Source organism: Periophthalmus magnuspinnatus, chromosome 10 (assembly GCF_009829125.3).
Source record: "Periophthalmus magnuspinnatus isolate fPerMag1 chromosome 10, fPerMag1.2.pri, whole genome shotgun sequence".
Taxonomy (NCBI): Eukaryota; Metazoa; Chordata; class Actinopteri; order Gobiiformes; family Gobiidae; genus Periophthalmus; species Periophthalmus magnuspinnatus.
The window spans coordinates 15,890,620-15,911,323 of record NC_047135.1 but is presented as its reverse complement, the minus strand read 5'-3'; the positions used below and the strand labels follow the sequence as shown (position 1 = coordinate 15,911,323).

Here is a 20,704-nt window from a genome sequence, read left to right as displayed (position 1 = left end):
TGGATTGTGTTACCATGGTAACTGCTGAACAATCCACCTTAGAGATACATGAGGAATACCCCCAGCGTGATGTCACTTCAAAGTATCAATGGGTTGTGTTCATGTGACATCACAGCATTCTAGAATTCCTCTAGTTTAAACAGAGCTGGAGGACAGGTCAGAATTCTGTGATGGAATTTGCTGTTTAACTGTCAGATTACAGATTTGTTGACCTGGTTTATGGTTAATACCTTTGTTGCTGGGCCTATCCAGATGAAACAAAAACTGGCACAAAGTTCAATGATATTGTTCAACATTTATGGATCAGAAATTTGGAGTTCTTTCAAAAACAGTAATTCTCCCATAGAGTTATAAAGGCCTATCGATACTGAACTTCAGATAGAGAGGGAAAAATTCACTGATCTTAAATTCACTGTAGTGTAGTCAAAGTATTTCATAACCTGTCCATGTCTGAGTAAAGGGCTGCACTTCATTTAGCATCTTGCATGCCCTCTATTGGCAACATAGATGTGCCTTTACATTATAGCTACAAAACTGGACCGAATCAAGGAGGAAATGTAAATAGAGATAGCTCAAGGCTAAAAGTAGAACAGTTTACTAAAAATGGAACTGACTGGCAAGATACAGTGTAAATAGAGATGTTTTTTGTAAAGCAGTGTTTTCCCATTAATAGAAGAGACTATAGTCTAAAATTCTCCCACATAGTCTAAAAAGAGCATGCAAGAAACACTGGGATAACAAAATCTCACTTTGTTGCTCCCTTGTTTTGTCATTCACATAAACAATAACTACACTGTTCAAAAAGAGGGCTTAAAGTTCCTATGACAGGATGGACAGTTTTACTAAAACACAGTTGAGATCATTAATTTTAAGATTTTACAAAACATTTAAAAACTGTTTTCAAAGTTTGGCAGTGTTTTAGGTTTCACATTTTCAATCTTTATTTTGTTTTTGTCTAATGTTTTATATGTAAATTGCACCAAAGTTTTGGATAGAATTTTCCCTAGTGTAATGTCATCAATATGGAACTGTTTAAAATAAAACTCTCTATTTCCTCTATTTTTCAACATTTTTTGTCAACTTTTCTTCACAAATTACGATCATTTATATCTATTTATAACAGGCATTATCCCACCAAAAAAAAAAAAAAAAAAAAGATAAAAAATTAGATTTCTCATCAAAACCTCTCATATGTACTTTAAACACCACAAATTGTATGAAAGAAAATGATTACAGTGTTCCCTCACTATATTGCGGTTCACTTTTCGCGGTCTCGCAGATTTTTTTGGGCGCAAATTTGCAAGGTTTTTTTTTTACAGTGTATGAAGGCACATTGTGTTCTGTGTCCTGATTGGGTAAGGGCCATGCCGCGTCTCCTGTACAGCACAGAATGTGTCCAGTCAAATTTACATAATATGTTCGATGCTAGCAGTGTGACTCGAGGCGTCAAGAACACATTTGTTTTCCCTGTGTCTTTGTGAACACTGCAGACCAGGTTGAGAGAGTTACTTTAGTGTATTTATTACATAAAACATCAACGGAGGCGATTAGCTCTGAGGCAGCGTGTCTAGGTCCATGATTATCCTTTATGCTACCCGGTGCGCCCAGTATAATAAAGTTGCCGCTAGTTTGTGGCTGATGTCTTTCTATTTGTTCTGGATAATGACGTTGCTTTGTCACTAAAGTGTAATCTCTGATTGGTTGACGCTGTGTGTAAATTGCCAAAAAGTTTAACTTTTTCAGCTTTTGGATGCACGAACAGAGCGTCTGACACCTGAACGCTCAAGACGCGCAGCATCAACGCCAGATTCACACCGCTCTGATACTTTGAAATGCACCGCAGAAACGCAGCGCAGACAAGACGTGCATCCACACGAGACATAAGGACGTCAGCAGCAATAAGTTTTAACAAGGATGCAAAAAGGGTTATAACCATTGTGCGGATGGAGTCTGCTTTAGCTTTGTGGATCAGTGATCAGTGCAGGAAAAAGAACATTGAGACATTACAGCGGAGCGGCGCCAGGACGAAGAGGCCTAGTCAGAGGAACTGTGAAATATGCATGAGACACTATTAATCATTTCTTATGGGTCCAGCTTCATAGGTTGATCATTAAAATAAAATTTGTTACGGTATTTCTAAAAGCTGTCATTTTTATTTACAGTATAGTAGTACAGTATAGTATTTGGTTTTGTTCTATAATACTGTGCTTATTTTTAAAAATCTATGAAGGTTGAACTTAAACAAGAGAAATGTGAGAAAATGTTAATGCCTGTCTGAGAAACGTGTATGAAGTGTGTGGAGACAGGTTTTACAGCCTTAAAATATATATAATAATTGTAAAAAATAAAGTTTTCTACTCGGATTGTGTTTATCACGGGTTCGTTTTGGAACATAACCCCCGCAATAAACGAGGGGATGCTGCATTCCCACCATAGTCTGAACAAAATATGGGTACACTGGTAGAATATTCTAACACTGGTAGAATATTCTAATAAAACCTTTCACTGGGAGAGAAAACTGAAACCTGGGTTAGCTAGATTATACATTTGCAGGTCTTTTAAACAAAACTATTGAATGAAAAATGTTATTTCACTTTTAGCCGAACCACTCTCTTTACATTAGAAAGAGCTGAGGTGAGGGAGATCCTGAAGGAAAGTGAGTGAATTCTCCCAAAGCCATAAAACAGCTCAGACCGCAGACTCATGCTAATGTTCTGTAATAATGTACAGTGGAAGGAATGCCCACATAAACACTCTCACAGGGAGGCAATAAAGAGAAGGAATCCATGATCTAAGAGAGAACAGGACCCAGTCTGGACCAGGGCCTGAACCAGGACTAAACCAGGACTGAACCAGGATCTGAAACAGGACCGAATCAGTGCTGAATCAGGACTGAACCAAGGCCAGAACCAGGACTGAACCTGGACTGAATCAGTGTCTAAACCAGGGTTGAACCAGGGTTGAACCAGGATTGATCCAGGGCTGAGCCAAGACTGAGGCAGGACTGAACTAGGTCTAAACCAGGGCCTAAACAGGGTCTAAACTAAACCACGGCTGAAATCCAAACTAAACCAGGACTAAAATAGGGTCACAATCAGGACTAAATCAAGGCCAAACCCAGTACAAAAACAGTAGTAAATAAGAAACCAGGCTAAACTGGTCTAAACCAGGACATCAGATCAGCACAATGAGACTACAGTTTTGCAGTTGTGTAGTAAAAATAAACATGTTTGAAAAAAGTTTAAATAAACCCTACAAGATTTCAGAAATCTGAATCTGTTTTTTGTGTTTTGTGAATGAAATAAATTATTCTAAATAAATGATTCTCAAAACATTGCCTGTGTCACAGCTCAAGCTCTACCTGGATAACAGTTCAGTGCTTCTGTTATATCATCAGCTCCAAGGACAACATTATTGTGCACTATTTATTAAACTAAAGGTAACATATTTCATATAGTGAAGTTGTAAACACAAAACCCAATGACATGAAACCTATTTGGGGCTACAGTGGATCAGTGGTTAGAGTGTTGGTTCCCCAACTCAGAGGATAGAGTCCGGCTCAGACCAAGTTCTGTCGTTGTGTCCTTAGGCAAGACACTTCACCCACATTGCCTAGTATGAAAGTGGTGTGTGCACGAATGATAGGTGGTGGTCGGAGGGGCTGATGGTGCAGATTGGCAGCTTCGCTTCGGTCAGTCTATCCCTGGGCAGCTGTGGCTACAATAGTAGCTTACCATCACCAAGTGTGGAAATGAATGAATAATGACTATAGTGTAGCGCATTACAAGTGTAAGCCATTATTATTATCTGTATTTGGGATTAAGATGCAGAGACAAGCTGCAAGTGAATCAACTAAAGACATGTACTGCCGATCTATTAGTTGACTAAAAAGGGAGCGTGACAAAACGTGTTGCAACTATTACGTATCCCTATGTATCTGATTCAAACTGCACTCACAAGGCTACACCTGCATGAGAGTTCATGCAAAAACAACTATTTCTGCAAAAAAGTACTAGGAAACAATGTAATTATATAAAGACAGATTCAACTTGTGAATAATGAGTTTAATCAGCCTTGAGCTAAATCACTCATTCAGTAACTTCTCCTTTCTGCTGAGTCTATATAAATCCTTACAATATAAATTAAAAAATATTCAACTAAGCTAACATCGACCAATTAATCCACTAAATGACTAAAGGCCTACAGTTCTGTTTATTCAGTTTTACCACAACCAACCTCCTCTTACTACGCCAAAGCCCTGAGGATCCTGGGCATGGATGGTAGGACTGGTGTTAGGCAACAATTCAATGTATTCCAAGACTGGCACATTATGAATTGCCTGATGTGAAGTGTTCTTTTCAGTAAAATTTAATAAAGTAAAGATATAAAAACTCTTGGCTCACAGGAAGTGCTTTTATGTTCATTGGAACATAAAAGTATTGGAAGTTCATTGGAAGTGTGAAAATGCTTGAAGAGGATCTACACAGAAATGTATGAAGGTCTGATCTGAGAAACTGGTGCTGGCGTTTAGAGACTGATTATTGTCTGAACTGGGGCCAAACCTAACGTAACTTTTTCCTTGAGTTTCTAAAAGCTGAGACAGAGCAGTGAATAATACCGTGGGGAATATGAGAGTCCCCATGTGCAATGATGATTACACTGTCCATCAGTCATTCAGAGACACTTCACCTGTACATGTGTGTCTGGACAGAGACACTTTACCCGTAAATGTGGGTGGACAGAGATACTTCACCCGTACGTGTGTGGACAGAGATATTTCTCCTGTACATTTGTGTGTGGACATTTATAGACACTTCACCAGTACATATGTGTGTGGACAGAGACACTTCACCTGCACATGTGTATATGGACATAGACATAGGCCTGTGTATGTGTTTTTATAGTAACACTTTAAACAGGTGAGCTCTGACGTTCTCTGGCTGCGCTCACAGTGATGTGACTCATGATTTAGACGTCAGTGGAAAGGAGTGAGGAGAAAACAAAACATGACTGGAAAAAATTATGAAACCGAAAAACGTTTTTTGTCACACAAGGAAACATTCTGTAATCTTTGAAATTCTGTGTGAAACAGTTTAAATATGGCTAAAACCAAGCTCGGGTGCCGACCAAACTGGCTGAGGGGGCATTCAAGTTTCAAAGGGGTACAAACACAATACGCTGTCATTATTTTAGGTGCCTGAAATGAGGCTGCAAACATTTTAACTGAAATTGCATCCTTTTAGTAAGTCATTAGAGACGCTTGATAGTGAATACCATTCATCAGATTAATCAAATTGTAATCATAATTTGAATGGTCGCAATTAGGAAATTGCAAAGACTGCGACTAATTAAGCCCTTTAAAAACAATATCCTTGACCACAAGTATCAAAGCAACCAATTCAGAGTGAGGGTGTTGAAGGTAACACCCCTCCCCCTCAGCCCCTACCAAATCAGCAGTGCGGGAGCTTAAGAACGCTGTCAATCAAACCTGTTTCTAATGGTAGCGGGAGCAACCTTGGCTAAAGAGGGCAGCTCATTTGTCTGATATTTATGTTCATATCTTGATTTAGGGAAATAAAAAACAAGACATGTAGAGTCGGTAAATACAAACATTTTAAGGCCAGAATGATGAGCCTGACAGCAGCAATTACAAAGAGAGTGACAAGTTTTTTCAATAGAAAATTTATTGGAACTAAGGTTAATGGAGCTGAACTGCACCCATGCTTACTTCCTATTTGGAACACAGATAGCAGGTTAGCTATGTCCATTTGTGTATACAGTCTATGGGACTAAATCAATTCAGGTACAAATCAGCATAAATTAGTACCAAAGGTAAGGCACAGAACTTAACTGTTAGTACTTATTACATGTCTGTTACAAACAGAATAGTAATTCTTACTGTGAAAACCTAAAAGGGCAAACGGCTTAGACTTAAGCACTCACATGTTCAAATACTTGGACACCTTATTGTCTTGAACATTTTTATGACAATGATATCATTCTATCACAATCCCCATATGTGAACACACCCTCCCTCCTCTTTGTACCCCCCAACCCTCCTCCTTCCCCCTCGCTCGCCTTCTTCCCATACTCCCCCTCCCCTTTACTCCATACCCCTCTCCCACCCATTTCCCCGTCCCCCCTCCCTCCCCTGTGTAAACCCCATTGCGTTCTGGAGCTTTCTGTCCACTTTTCCACTGTTTCTGCTGAGCTCACTGAAGCGGGGCTCAAATATGTCCTGGTTTGGCTTGAGCCACTCTTGAGGGACTCAGAGTTTCCGAGTCTCCAAGAGCAGCGAGAGAGTGGAGTGTTCTAATGCAGTTCACACTTCAGAGCGCTAATGATGCACTGCTGATTATCTGTAGAGCTGTGTGAGCCCCAGAGACACTCACGTGAATATTATAGAGAAGAATCATGTGTGATATTTTAACACAGAAGTTGAAGAGGAACAGAAGCACTCTGCAGTAAATCTAAACTTCACTGAGCCAAACAAGATGGAGATGTCAGTGTGATGGTGATGCAAGCACCCAGAGAAGATATAATATTACCTAGCAACCATAAACTTTAATCTGAGCTTTGTTTTAACCATAGACAATACATATAAATGGACACAGCTAACCTGCTAGCCACCACGTTCCAAATAGAAAGTGATCATGGGCTGCACTTCCAGCTCCTTCGACTCTGGCTCCAATTCACTTTACATTAGAAAACTGTAGCCCCTCTATCCATAAATGCTGGCTTCAGGCTCGTCATTTTGGTCTTAAAATGTTCGTACTGACCCACTCTATGTGATCCTGGTTTATTTCGCTATTGTATCATATCAACTCAAGATATGAACATTAATAAGAGACAAATCAGCTGCCTTCTTTCCCCAAGATCGCTACCGCTAAAGTTAGCTACAGGTTTGATTGATACGTACCACTGGTTTAGCAGGGGGCGGGCACTTAGCAAGAAAAATTACCTTCAACAGCTTCACTTGCTGGCTCTTTGGTTGCTATGATACTCGCAGTCGGAAATTTCAAATATGAAGCCTGGCTCCAAATTCACCCATATAACTGCTAGCCCCAATGGGCTTCATTTCATTGGAGTGAAATGCTATGGGTGATGTCACACTCACTTAGTCCACTTCTTTATACAGTCTATGGTTTTAACACAAATCTGACCATGAAGAACCAAGTTAGATAGCACTACAACAGGTGTGCTGATTTCTGCCATTATACAAGGCTCTCTCAAATAACATTACAGTCACACGCTGGGTAGTATTAGCTAACTGTTTCTCACATTTTGTTGAAAAACAAACACATAAGCAGGACCATGAACGCTTGTATTGACCACAAGCTCCTGTTAAATCTATTTTGTATTTTGTGTTTTTTTCTTTGGCAATGTTTGCTAATGTGTCACCAGGGAAACTGCAGAACATTCCCTCACAGGCATACAGGCAGAACACCCCCAGTGTGATGTCACTGCAATGTATCAACTGTTTCCGCGCTAGCTACCGTGTGCATAGAAGTCAAACATAACAGGTCTCGTCAACCTCGTGCCTTGGCTCCAGTGGGTTTTGTGTCTCGTCTGTCGGTCCATGAGCAGCGTGTGGTTCAGTTTAATTCATTCTTTCCTTCAGTTCATTCACATCTTCACACATGACATCAGACCTCCCAGCCACCAAGCCTCTTCCTCTTCTCATTCCTCTCCCTTCTCATCCCTCTCTCTCTGCTCTTTTCCCTCCTCTCCCCTGTCCTCCTCATCCCACTCTCACATCTCTCCTCCTGTTCTCCCTCCTCTCCCATCTCTCTACACTCTGTCCTCCTTATCCCTTTCTCCGCTCTGTCCTTCTCACCCCTCTACTCACAATGTTTTCATACAGTGGAATGGGGCAGGTCCTACACCTCCCCATCTTTCCCCTTCTCTCAGTCTCCCATCAATCCCTCTCTCCTCTCTTTCCCTCAGTCTGTCTCCTCTCAACTCTAGGGAAGACCCCTACAGCTTGTACTGCTGGGGCAGTTCCTTTATCCCCCACCTCTCTCTCAATCTGTGTAATGAGGCAGCTCCTCTACCCTCTTCTCTCCCACCTCCACCCTCTCACTCCTCTTCTCCCTCTTCAGTTTCTCCCCCTCCTCTCAGTCTGTATAATTAATAAGGGGAAGGTCCTCCACCCCTACATGTCTCCCCTCCTCTCTCTCCTCCGTCTCTCCCCCTTCCTCTCTCCTCTGTCTCTGTCCCCTGTACTCTCTCCTGTCCCTCCTCTCTCCTCTGTCTCTCCCTCCTCCAACTCTCCCCACTCCTCTCTCCTCCCTCAGTCCGTCTGGTGTAGTGGTAAGGGTAGGTTCAGTAGGAGGGGTGTTTGTCTTACCTCTTGTTTCTGATTCTGGGATGAACTGAGACTCGGCTGCAGCTCTGAACACAGGACACCTCAGGTAAGATTATTTACTTTGATTTTATAGCGTTTTTAAACAGAACTATCAACATTGTCATTTCTGTTGTAAAAGTTCTAATTGAAATACTTCAGAAATAATTAATAGTTGGTTTAAAACATTTATAGTATTTATAATATTCATAAATGGAACATCTTGGTCACCTTCTTGAATGGTCTTCTGGCTGCTCGGCTGAGAAGACAAGACCCTAATGGAGCTAATAATGACTCTATTATTAGCTAGGTCATCTTAGTTTCTTGGGACCTGGGTGTTGAACAGATTGGACTTAAAAGCCGCTTTACCCTGTTAACTTAATTAACTTCAACTAATTAATTCAAGACAAACCCTTATTTAGCTGTGTTTTCATTCTCTAATTGTTTAGTCATAGGTTTAGATACATACTGTCTTGAGTCCTGGTTTTAGTCTTTACTAACACGTTCATACACAGCGTTCTCACATTTGTTCAAAATGAAACCAAATTCTTTCATTACAACTTTCTTACATCAACCACTCTGCAGAAAAGTTAAATTAAAGCACTCATCACAAGGCTGTATCTGACACAAAGCGCCTAAAAGCAGAGAATAAAAAACTCTTTACATTATTTAAAGTCATATATGTTTGTGTCTCGCTATTAACAAATCATCTCTGAACCATTTCCTACATTTTGAAAAATGAAAATCTGCGATAATAAAAATGGTCTGTTGAAATAAAGAACAGCCCGGTCCTGTATTCATCACAATGGTAAATAATGCACCGGGCATTTTGCATCAAATGACGGCACTGAAGTGTTTTGTGCTAAACCCCTAATTAATATTTGGCAAAGCAGCTTTTGGCTTAGTTTAGTTTAAATCCATGTCCTCTGTCACTGAAGTAGACCATGTTCAAGAAGACCTCCCATGCTCTCTAAGCAGAGAACACTCTGAGTGCACCATCACATCTGCACGTACAGCTGAGACTTGAACCAGGACCTCTCAACAACCTGAAGATCCACACACTTCTGAGCTTGCTTGGTTCACATGTTTAAAGGACGAGTGACAGGATATCAGGGGCATGGGTTACTGTATAGGTTAAGTTGGGGGGTAACTTTGTGGGTATGTTCAGGGGTTACAGTGTTTAGAGTTAAGTTTGGGCTTTACAGTGTTTGGAGGTAAGTTTAGGGGTTACAGAGTTTCTGGGTAAGTTTGGGGGTTACTGTGTTTGTGGGTAAGTTTAGAGGTTACAGTGTTTGCAGGTACATTTGGGGGTTATAGTGTTTGCAGGTAAGTTTGGGGGTTTCAGTGTTTGTGGGTAAGTTTGGGGGTCACAGTGTCTGCCAGTAACTTTGGGGGTTACACTGTTTGAGGGTAACTTTAAGGTTAACAGTGTTTGGAGGTAAGTTTGGGGTTAGTATGGGGGTTGTGGTGTCTGGGATAAATTAAACTTGGGGGGTATGTTTCATGCAGTAAATCTACATTTCACTAAATTCATGGGTATGTTTGGGGGTGGTGTTTGAGAGTATGTTTGGGGAGGTTACAGTGTTTGAGGTATGTTCATGAGGCAAGTTTGGGGTTATTGTATGTGGTATATTTGGGGCCTTAGTTTTGGGAATGTTTAAGGGTTACAGTATTTGAGAGTTACAGTGTTTGAAATGTCTGGAGTATGTTTAGGGGTGGTGTGTGGGGGTTACAATTTGGGGGTCATATTTTTTCGGTTACAGTTTGGGGTTTACAGGGTTTGCGGGGTGTCTGGGGTAAGTTTGGGAGTACAGTGTTTGGGGGGTAACAGTATTTGCCGAGGTGTTTGGGTTTACAGTATCTGGTAGAGAGTTAGAGTTAGAGTGTTTGGGGCTTACAGTGTTTGAGGGTTATGTTTGGGGGTAAGTTTGTGGAGTGTCTAGGGTAAGTTTGGGGGTTAGTTTTTGGGGGTTACAGTGTTTGGTGTGAAGAATGTGCTGCAGAGGCAGATTCCTGTGGCTTTCGCCGCAGTCTCGCTCTTCATCATGAGCTCATCATTAACCAGACCCTAGACTGTAGAAGCGGAAAATATACAATTCATTGAAAAACAGGGTTTAGACCTCAAGAGCTGCTTCAAACCTTAGCTAGACCCGATGATGTCTGGTCTCAAATCAGGTATGATTCAGTCCTGATTCAGTACAGTATTTAACAGTACTAGTTGCAGTGTGCTCTGGTATTTTCCATGTTGCTCTGTGGAAACTCTTTTATGGAGCCTCATTCACAAACAACAGCACAGTTTTTTCTGTCTCTGAAATGGGAGTTCTTCATACAGAAATAGCACTACTGTACCACAGTGTCCATATCTCTGGCTCATGTACTGATGGTAAATAAACTTCTGTCTCTGTACAACTCTTGAGCTACTTGAATTATTTCCACAGTCCTAATGTTGTTCTGATTTGGGATTCCTGGTGTAGTTCTGGTTTAGGACTCCTAGTGTAGTCCTGGTTTAGGACTCCTGAGCCTCGTTTCCAATGGCAAGATTTGCTTGGGGCCGCCTTGGAGCAGGTCTGTGCAGCTCCGTCCCATTGAGTTACATTTTCATGCCCTGAGCATGGCCCAAGGGACAGGGCTCTGCTCTGTAAGACAATGACACCATCCAAACATTACAAAAGTTTTCTTAATAAATAAAATCAAAATCATATTTGAATTATACTTGTATTCATAAGGCCGATTTCAGCAGTTAACAAATAGATATTCAGTTTGTGGCGCTGAGACGTGCTATATGCTATACTTAAGGTTTATTGTCACTTTTTTTACCATTTATTTCACTTCTCTGTGACTGCCACATTTTAACCTCTCTTTAAATAATATATTGGGTTTGGCTAATGTTAGATGCACTCTGGAAATATTATATTTTCGATCTTTATATGTGCATGCTGTGCATCGATAAACAGGAAACAGCTGTTGAATTTGTGCTTGGTTTTGCAATGCACATCAACTCAACATATAAAGCTAGAAACTAGAAATACAACATGAAGTCTGTGTTTGGTTAGAGATTATTTTCTGTTTATATTTGCTTTTTGCTATCTTAAGTCTGTGTTCTCAATCATCTTGTTTCTTGTGTAGCCACAGCTTAGCTAAACTACCATGCTGCCCCCCTCTGGGAGCTAGTACTCTCCAGGGTCTGCTTCAGGCCCCGCAGACAGGGCAGTACAGTTCACTATAGACAGTGGACACGCTTTTGGCCCATACTGATCTGCACCAGAGCAAACCAGTGGAAATGAGGCTGTGGTTCAGTCCTGGTAATTCTTGCGTCTTTGCACTGGCTTCCTGTTAATTTTAGAGTTGATTTTAAGATTTTATTGTTTGTTTTTAAAGCTTTGAATGGTCTGGCCCCAGATTACATCTCGGACCTCATCAAAATTTACACCCCGGTGCGCGCTCTGAGGTCTGAGGGCCAGCTCCAGCTCGTGGTCCCTAAAACCAGACTTAAAACCAGAGGGGACAGGGCCTTTTCTGTGGTTGGACCTAAACTGTGGAACGCCCTGCCCCCCCACGTTCAAACAGCTCCCACTGTAGAGTGTTTTAAGTCTCGTCTTAAGACCCACTTTTATTCTCTGGCTTTTAACACCGCGTGAGTTGTGTGGTCCTCTGTGTTTTTCTTTTCTTTTATTTATTTTTATGTGTTTTATTGATTTTATTTTTTTTTTTATGTCACTTTGTCTCTGTGCAGCACTTTGGAAACAATTTGTTTATGAAATGTGCTATATAAATAAAGTGGATTGGATTGGTTGGGGACTTCTAGTTCAACCCTGGTTTGGGACTCCTGATTCATTCCTGGTTGGGGACTCCTCGTGTAATCCTGGCTCAGTCCTGGTTTATTCTTGGTTAGTTCAGGATTTCCCTGATTAACCCTGCTCTTCTTTCTCACAGTGGTGCTTTGGTGAGTGAAGATGAGAGTCCTGGTCCTGCTGCTCCTTCTCACTCTGGGCAGGTCCAGCCCACATGACCCTCGGCGCATTCTGAACCTAATCCGAGACTATGAGACTCTTATGGCCGACCAGGGACAGGAGCTGCACATGGGGGACATGGGGGAAACGGGAGAGGAGAAGGGGGAAGGGGGGAGAGGGGACATGATGGCTGATGATGATGACGACGACGACTATGATGATGATGACGATGATGATGATGAAGACTGTCCATCTGGATGCCGCTGTTCCCCTGGAGTGGTCCAGTGCTCAGACAAAGGTAGAATAGTGCTTTCAGTTTCACCTCACATTTGGATTGCCCAAGTAGTGATGTCAAAATTATTCAGTTAATCGATAATTGTGATTATTTTGGTCACAATATAATTGTAAGGATTAAAACATAATAATAATGACAAGTTTAGAATGTCTTCAATTCAATGTCCTCAATTTAATCTCTACTCTGTGCTTCTTTATGTGGCTATTTATATAAAACATCGGTTCCTTTCTGTGACTTTGAATGTTCTCCATGTTTGGCTTTGCTAGGGCTGAACACCTAATTGTGTTGGGGTTTTTTTCTGACAAGCATTGTGAATGAAATTAGTTTTGCAATTTATCTTTTAATAATATGATTCATTTCAAAGGTAGGACAAAAACAAAAAGGATGAACTGATGAACTAATACAAGAATTTCATTTCAGAATATGTTTGAAAAAATCTAAACTACAGGGTTAGCAGCTTTTATGCAGAATATGACAGGATATGCTGAAGCTGAGCCTAAGATAGAGTGAGATCTGGAGAAGGGACCCGGGTGCTGCACTGCTGCTATCCTCAGCTGCACTAGTTTAAGGATGGGTCAAATACAGAAGTTAAAGTCCCAGTGAACTTAGTAACATACCCTCCAGTTGTGGCCAGAATCATAGCACTCCAAAGTCCACTGAAGTCATTTTTAAGAGTGAATGAGGGTCTGTGAAGAACCTCTGTAATGTTATAATGCCGTTTGCTCATCAAAAACATACCTGGAGCTGTGTTTTGTTTCACTCACACTTTGAACACACAAATCCTGCATATTTAAGCTGAGTTCTTTTTTCAAACAGAAAAAATCTTGTTCCACCTTGTGATGTCATGTGATAATACAGGAAGTGCTCCACTGTGTTTATAAACTCCATACACTTTCACTATAATCATCTGGATGGTTTCAGCCCTGGAATTGCCAATCTGTATTGAACTAAAAGTAAAAGGTAGCTTGAAAATTACAACTACATGACATCACAAAGTGGAATGGAGCATTTTCAGCTTTGGAAATGTAGACAGACTAATAAACCAGATTTACACAAACATGTGTGAATGAAACAATGAAGGTAACAACATTCTAACATGGCTTAAAGTTGACAAGAATTCATTTTGTAATACAGAACCTTTAAAGTACAAACATGTAGAAGAGAATAGTGCACATTTTCAGACTTATGAAAACAGTGTGCTAGGAGGCTAGGCTAAGAGTTTGAGGAAGTATCTGGGGCTGAAGTTACATTTACAGAGAATTTTCCATCATTGTTTTTTTTTTAGCTTTGTGGAAATTCTGAAGGCAGTCATTTTGAGCTGTGGAGATGCACTTGTACAGGTGTTTGTGCATGTTGTCAAGAAGCAGGTAGATGTGTAATGTATTACATGCAGACCTTGGTCGTTTTGTAACAGTTAAGGTCCTGTACCAGATTTTGTCCCATGTATTTGAGCTTTTATTTTTCTCCAGCACAGATATATTTTATTAACAGCTCACAAGGACAAAGTAATTTTGCTGTGTCTCTAATTAGAAAGCATTTTACTGTCTAATAATCAGGAAGTGTCCATTAGAATGCTAGTTGTTGTCAGCTGTACTATCACAGCAAAACCCTGCTCTTGTCTCTTGAGAGTTGTGAAAAGCGGTCATCGTGGTGAATAATTAGGCTGCTAACTTTAGGCCACTGCAAATTGTTTAGAATGACCTAGTTCAATTTTTCACATTTTTAAGACAGTAAAAATCTGATCTGATTGTTTTGTATCAAAGTGCAATTTAATTTATGCAATAAAAAAAGATATGGGCCTGGCCACAGTCGCAACAATCTCAGTATAGAGTCACGCATCCATCGCAGAGGAGATTGATTGTAGGTGGTGATTGTAATGTAGTGGAGCCTCAGGTCTAGAAAGGGATTAGTTTGAATATGGGTGGGTTTATCACAGTGTGGGGACTAAAATCTGCACACTTGCTTCAAGGGCGTTTAGGTTAGGGTTAAGGTTGTGCGAGCAGTGACTATGGTTACAGTTAGAAAGTTAGAATCAGTCTCCAGGAACTGAATGGATGTGAATGGAATGTCCCCATAAAGCATGGAAACCCATTGTGTGTTTGTTTGTGTGTGTGTATGTGTGTGCAGGTCTGATCTCAGTCCCAGAGAAAATCCCTCCAGACACAGTGATGCTGGATCTACAGAACAACGACATCACCCAGATCAAGGAGGATGATTTCAAAGGGCTCACCGGGCTCTATGTAAGAAGTAAACCAGGTTCAACTCTATGTAAGAACGAACCAGGTTCAACTCTATAAGGATAGTCTTTTTGGTCTAAAAAAATTTTGTATTAACCTGCTCTACATGATTATGGTGTTTTTATTTCACTATTTCATCCGTAAACCAAGATATGAACATTAATTCTTTCCCCACTCCTGTTAGCATTAGCAACAGGTTTGATTGACAGCGTTGCTAAGTGCCAGCTCCCTGCCAAACCAGTGGGCCAATATCTCCAACAGCCTCGCTCTGGATAGGCTCTTTGGTTGCTATGATACTCATAGTGGGAGTGTGAACTGTCTGAGTCATAAAAAAATTGTCGTTAGAATTGACAGAATTGAATTTTTCTTTTACTATGGCTCACATCTGGATGACTGAGGGATTACACAGATGCTAAAATAAGTCCTACCTCAATTTACAATACCAAAAGACAACAATCCATCTGGATCTAGGGTATTGCTAGTGTAGAGCTGTCTCGAGTTGAATTAGGGGCCACTCACTGGTACTACAAAAAATCCCTACTGTCCAGAAAGGATTTTTCTCGTACAGCGCAAAAACTGCTCGTGTTCGGCTGACAGGGCACCTACAGCTTTCACAAAGGTCAAATTTTGTGGCGATTTTTACCTATTTTCAGATCATAAACTTTTTCTCAGATCCGTCTGTTATCTTAAAAAACACTTTTTAATCGTTAGCTTCGGCTACGCTCTATGTCCGCTCTCGCTAAGCTAAACTGCTGATTGGTTAGAACAGTCTCATGGTACGACATGAGCGAGTGTGTAAACGATGCGAACAAGTCGAACTGTCATGAATGAGCCACAGGTTTTGAACATGGTTCAGAAGTGGCCTTATTCCCTTGCCTCCTTTGAGCCCACTCCACTCGCTCTCGTCGTGTAAAGTTTCAGCGGGGTAGCTCAACTGTGAATGGTTGATGGGCAGGGCAAGACCGGATGTACCTAGCCGCTAAAAGCTAAACTCACGACATGCGCCATTAAGCACAGCTCATTAACTTCAATGGGTGGCCATGTTTAAGTCCTGGGGCTTGAAGACAAAACCCCTGACATCTCACATCTGGCAAAAATTTACTTATGAATTTGTTTTTATTGTCTCGTTGTGTTGTTGTGTCTCATGTGGTGTGCTCTTTTGCTAGACAAATTCCCCTCAAGGCAACAACCAACAAATCCTGAACATGATTTAAAATATTTAAACACTAGCTTTGATGCTAGTGTCTATGATGGACAAAGAGGGGCTGCCCATGATTTAACTAATAAATTACCGCTAGACAATATTTTTTGTGCTTGAGGGAAAGAATTTTTTTTAAATTCACACATATCTATGGCATATTACAGATGATAATTGCTAAAGTCATGCTATGTGTTGAGTCTCACGTTTTATTTACAATTTGTTTGATTTAGAAAAAGGTTTGCAGGGAATAACCATGTGTTATTGGGTCAGAAGAGGTGTTCAATATTTTGTTACACTCACTTCTGTAATATTATACTGCACTAAAGTGTATTATTGTGACAAGCCTGATCTTACTCTAACTGAACACTAATCTATACACTATATTTGCTGTTGCACCAGGGCCTGTTCCTGAACAATAACGCATTGTCTAAGATCCACCCTCGGGCCTTCAGAGATCTGTACAGACTGAAGCTGCTGTATCTATCCTACAACTATCTAACTGAAGTGCCCTCCAACCTGCCCCCAAACCTGTCTGAGCTACGCTTCCACGAGAACAAGATTAGCCGCATCAAGAGGGATGCCTTCAAAGGACTCCGCAAACTCAACGTACTGGGTCAGACATACAAGCTTTCTCTCATCTGCACTCAGGCTAAGTTCATGATAATGTGTGTGTGCATAAATGAGCATGTGTGTGAGGATGTTCACGTGATTTGTCTGTGGGCATGTTGACACCTCACTCAGACTGCATGCTGTGCAGCTGCGACTGCAGCACTGGAGAGGTTTTGTGCGGTGTGACACTCACACTCAGAGCGGTGCTCTGCTGTGCTGTTGTGTTACTGCCTTTGAAGCTGCACACGCCAGACCATGTGTTCACACCTTAACTACTCATTTATTACGGGAAAACAAATGTACAAATGAAATGTCCAAGTGGTTACTAAAATTACAGACTTTAAAGAGTGAAGCTCATATTGCTATTGTTTTGTTGCAGAGCTGGGGGCCAACCCTTTGTCCAATAGTGGACTGGAGCTCGGGGCTTTCAACGGAATGGCCACTCTGTACCTGGGTCTGTCTGAGGCCAAACTCACCAGTGTTCCCAAAGGTAAGGACTAGGATGGAACAGAGACAAATTCAGGACAGAACCAGGACTGAACAGAGACTAGAGCGGGACTGATCCAAGAATGAACAGAAACAGATAAAGAGGACTATGAGGACTATGAAGTTACATCTAATCCAGGGCTGAACACCAAAATTTAAGTGCCTCTGACAGGTTGGACTACTCATTTGACAAAAATTATATATATATTTAAGATTTTGCTAAAACATGTACAAATTCATTCCCAGTTTGGACATTTTTTTAGGTTTAAAATTTTCTTCCTGGTTTGAAATTATGACATCACACTAGGGAATTCTGTTATCAAGCAACCTAGGGCTAAAACTCCTAGAAATGAAAAGAAAAGGAAAATGCCTTTAATTTGTTGAAATAATGTTTACAGTGTCATAAAAATGTGTTTCTACCATGTAAATTGTCTATAACTTCTGGATAGAATTCTTCCTAGTGTGATGTCAACAATTCTTCCTAGTGTGGTGTCAAAAGTAATTTTATCAAGCTTCCCTCAGAAATTGCTTCTTGATTAGTTTAAAACTATTATTTATGTTTACAACAGATATTATCCCTCCAAGTCAAAATCAGAAAATCATGAAATTCTTTTTCCTAATTTTCAGATTGCCCATCGTCTATGAATGAGATCAACCTGGATTATAACCAGATCTCAAAGGTGGAGGTGGAGGACTTCCTCAGATACAGGAGCCTGCAAAGGTACAACAGTTTCACAGCAGCAAGTTAAAGGATGGGCCAAAGACTCACTTGCCTCTGAGAACAATAGTCGTAATTGCCTTATTGGGGCTGAACTATTAATAGCCAGTACTGTGATTGTGATTAGATTTGTGATTCATGTTTTAACATGATCTATACAGTTCACATTTTAAACACATCCAGAGAAATTTACAAAAAGACTGAAAACTGAACTCAAACTAATACAAGAATCACATTTCAAAACATGTTTGTGCAGATCACTGCTACAGAATTAGCAGTTTTTAAGCAGAATAATAGGAGATTTTATTGTTTGTGGAAGAAATTATGGTACTTCAAAAACTGCAGCCTTTGTGTTGTGCTAATTGTGTCCATTCAGATTGTAATTTTGACTCGATTGCAATTAATCTTGCAGCCGTAGACCCAACCTCCCTCTCACTTTCACTGTCTCTCTCCTCTGGTCAGACTGGGGCTCGGCTTTAACCAGATAAAGTCTGTGGAGAATGGCAGCCTGTCCAGTGTCCCTGACCTCAGAGTAATTCACCTAGATCACAATCGGCTTAAGAAGATCCCACCAGGGCTCAGCGGTCTGCAGCATTTACAGGTGAGACCCAAAAACGTACAGGTGACATCACTCCCCAAATCTCCAAGTGAGACCCCAGAGCTACAGGTGAGACCACAGCCCAGATGTACAGATGAGACCCCGCTCCAAATCTACAGGTGAGATCCCAAAACGTACAGGTGACATCATGCTACAAATCTACAGGTGAGACCCCAAATCTCAAATCTACATGTGAGACCACAGCCCAGAGATACAGGTAAGATCACACCCCAAATATATGGGTGAGACCTCAGATTTACTGGTGAGACCAGAGTCCAGAGCTATAGGTATCATATCATATAGGTTACATTCAAGAAGACTATAATGAAAAGTATATTAGCTGAAAAAAATGACTGATTACACTGTTCACATGTCTAGGGACCTCAACTTCTATTGGTTGATGTCCTTTCTAACTCTCGTGTGATTGGTTGCAGGTGGTATTTCTGCACAGTAACAAGATTCGTAGCATTGGGATGAACGACTTCTGCCCAGTCAGAGAAGAGGATCCTCACAGACTCTACACCACCATCAGCCTCTTCTCAAACCCGGTCAAATACTGGGAGATCAGGCCCGGAACCTTCCGCTGTGCAGCCAGCAGCAAAGCCATCCACATGCAGCACTACAGGAGATAGACCAGACTGGAAAAGGACTAAGACTGACCCAGGACTGAACCAGGACTGAACCAGTACTGAACCAGGACTGAATCAAGACGAAACCACGACGGAACCACTACTAAACCAGGATCGAACCATTACTACACCAAGACGGAACCATGACTTAACCAGAACTGAACCAATTCAATTCATTTTATTTTTGTAACGCCCAAAATTACAACAGTTGTCTCGAAGGGCGTTCATGTTTTTGACTAAGCCAGGACTGAACCAGGGCTAAACGATGATTTAACCAGAAATAAACCGGGACTAAATCAGGACTGAACCAGAACTGAACCAGGACCAAAAACAAGGCTATCTAACTACATTGTTGATTCTCAAACACTCTCTAACCAAAAGCTGCTATCATCATCCCTAGTTGGTGCTTAGATTGGTCATACCTAATATTCATAAAACTGATAAAGGAATTTCTGTTTATCTCCTCCATTTCAAGACCAAAATGTTGTTTCTTTCTTTAGTAGTTTTAAGAAGCCATTTTTAAGCTCTCCCTTTAAATGTCCGTTTAGCCTCACCCCTCTTCTCCTGTCCTCAGTATAAAATAGTGTAATTTTTGTTCAGTTGTAGCTCCCTCTTCTGGACTTTTTTTGTAAATGTATTTGTAAAAAAATGCAGTGATTGGACAGTTCTTTACACCATTTAAAGCTGACATCTGTACATGGAGTAATATTGGTTTTGATGATCAAATCTAGATCTAAATCTAGATCTAAATCTAAATGTATCAACTTGTCTTCTTGCTTCTTTCAGTAATTACTGTTTATCTTTATTTGAATCTATTCATCTAAAACTCATTAAAACATTTGTATCTATGAATGGTGTAGGTTAGGCAGTGCACTTAAACCAGGATCAGACTTTCACCAAGAACCACTAGACCAGAAATCAATGCAAAACAAACTATTAAACATACCTTGGTATTCAAACTGTATCAATGTGGTAATAATCAGACCCGAGTGGACTCAATGATGCCAGCATTGTTCAGCACAATAAACATTGTTTTGTTTTTGAAATTAATATTATAAATACCATCTTATCTTGACTTATCCCATTTCTCTTAATGATCAGTAAATTTTGACAGAGCATGTTTAATGTATTCTGCTTTTTTAACTGTATTTTTCTGTAAAGTTCACAAACCAGCTCAAAAGTGCCATGTATTTATTGTATTTGAATTAAACTTAATTTGAAAATAAAATCGTGTAAGTGAGATTACTACACTGACCACCAGAGGGCGCTACTGCATAAAGTAGAGAGCAGGTGAGTCCTAATTTAGTCCTACTTCAGTCCTGTTTTAGTCCTGGTATAGTCCAGTATAGTTCCTGATTTAGTCCAGCTTTAATCCTGGTTTAGTCCTGGTTCAGTGCTGGTTTAGTCCCGGATCACTCCCCGAGTCCATGTTGGCTCAGTTCTGGTCTATGGTCAGATCTGGAGGATTTCGGGTCAATTAAACACATTAAAAATACGAGTTTATTTTACACAGCCTTTAAATTTCAGTCAGCTCTGTCTCCTGCTCTCCTCATCTCCTAACTCCTTGTCTCCTAGCTCCTCGTTTATTCTCTCCTCCCCTCCTTTTTTGTGCTCTCTCCATGTCTCTGTGTGTCCTC

At 40.7% G+C, this 20,704-nt stretch overlaps 2 protein-coding genes across 2 annotated transcripts in view; one reads left to right on the top strand and one right to left on the bottom strand.

Annotated features, from left to right (window-relative positions):
- cenpp (centromere protein P) overlaps positions 1-20,704 on the bottom strand; it is a 91,361-nt gene that overhangs the window by 28,000 nt on the left and 42,657 nt on the right. The window lies entirely within an intron of this gene.
- On the top strand, positions 8,276-19,767 carry aspn (asporin (LRR class 1)). Its single transcript, XM_033974270.2, has 8 exons — positions 8,276-8,414; positions 12,278-12,592; positions 14,717-14,829; positions 16,427-16,640; positions 17,016-17,126; positions 17,750-17,843; positions 18,303-18,441; positions 18,873-19,767. Exons 2-8 carry the CDS (start codon positions 12,298-12,300, stop codon positions 19,068-19,070), a joined length of 1,164 nt encoding a protein of 387 aa, XP_033830161.1. The 5' UTR covers positions 8,276-8,414; positions 12,278-12,297; the 3' UTR covers positions 19,071-19,767.

What these genes read in the sequence shown, in the direction of transcription:
- aspn (XM_033974270.2), top strand. Translation starts at nt 12,298, where the DNA reads ATGAGAGTCCTGGTCCTGCTGCTCCTTCTCACTCTGGGCAGGTCCAGC. An exon ending in AAGGGCTCACCGGGCTCTAT is followed by an intron (nt 14,830 to 16,426) that starts GTAAGAAGTAAA and finishes CTGTTGCACCAG; the next exon opens with GGCCTGTTCCTGAACAATAA. An exon ending in CCGCAAACTCAACGTACTGG is followed by an intron (nt 16,641 to 17,015) that starts GTCAGACATACA and finishes GTTTTGTTGCAG; the next exon opens with AGCTGGGGGCCAACCCTTTG.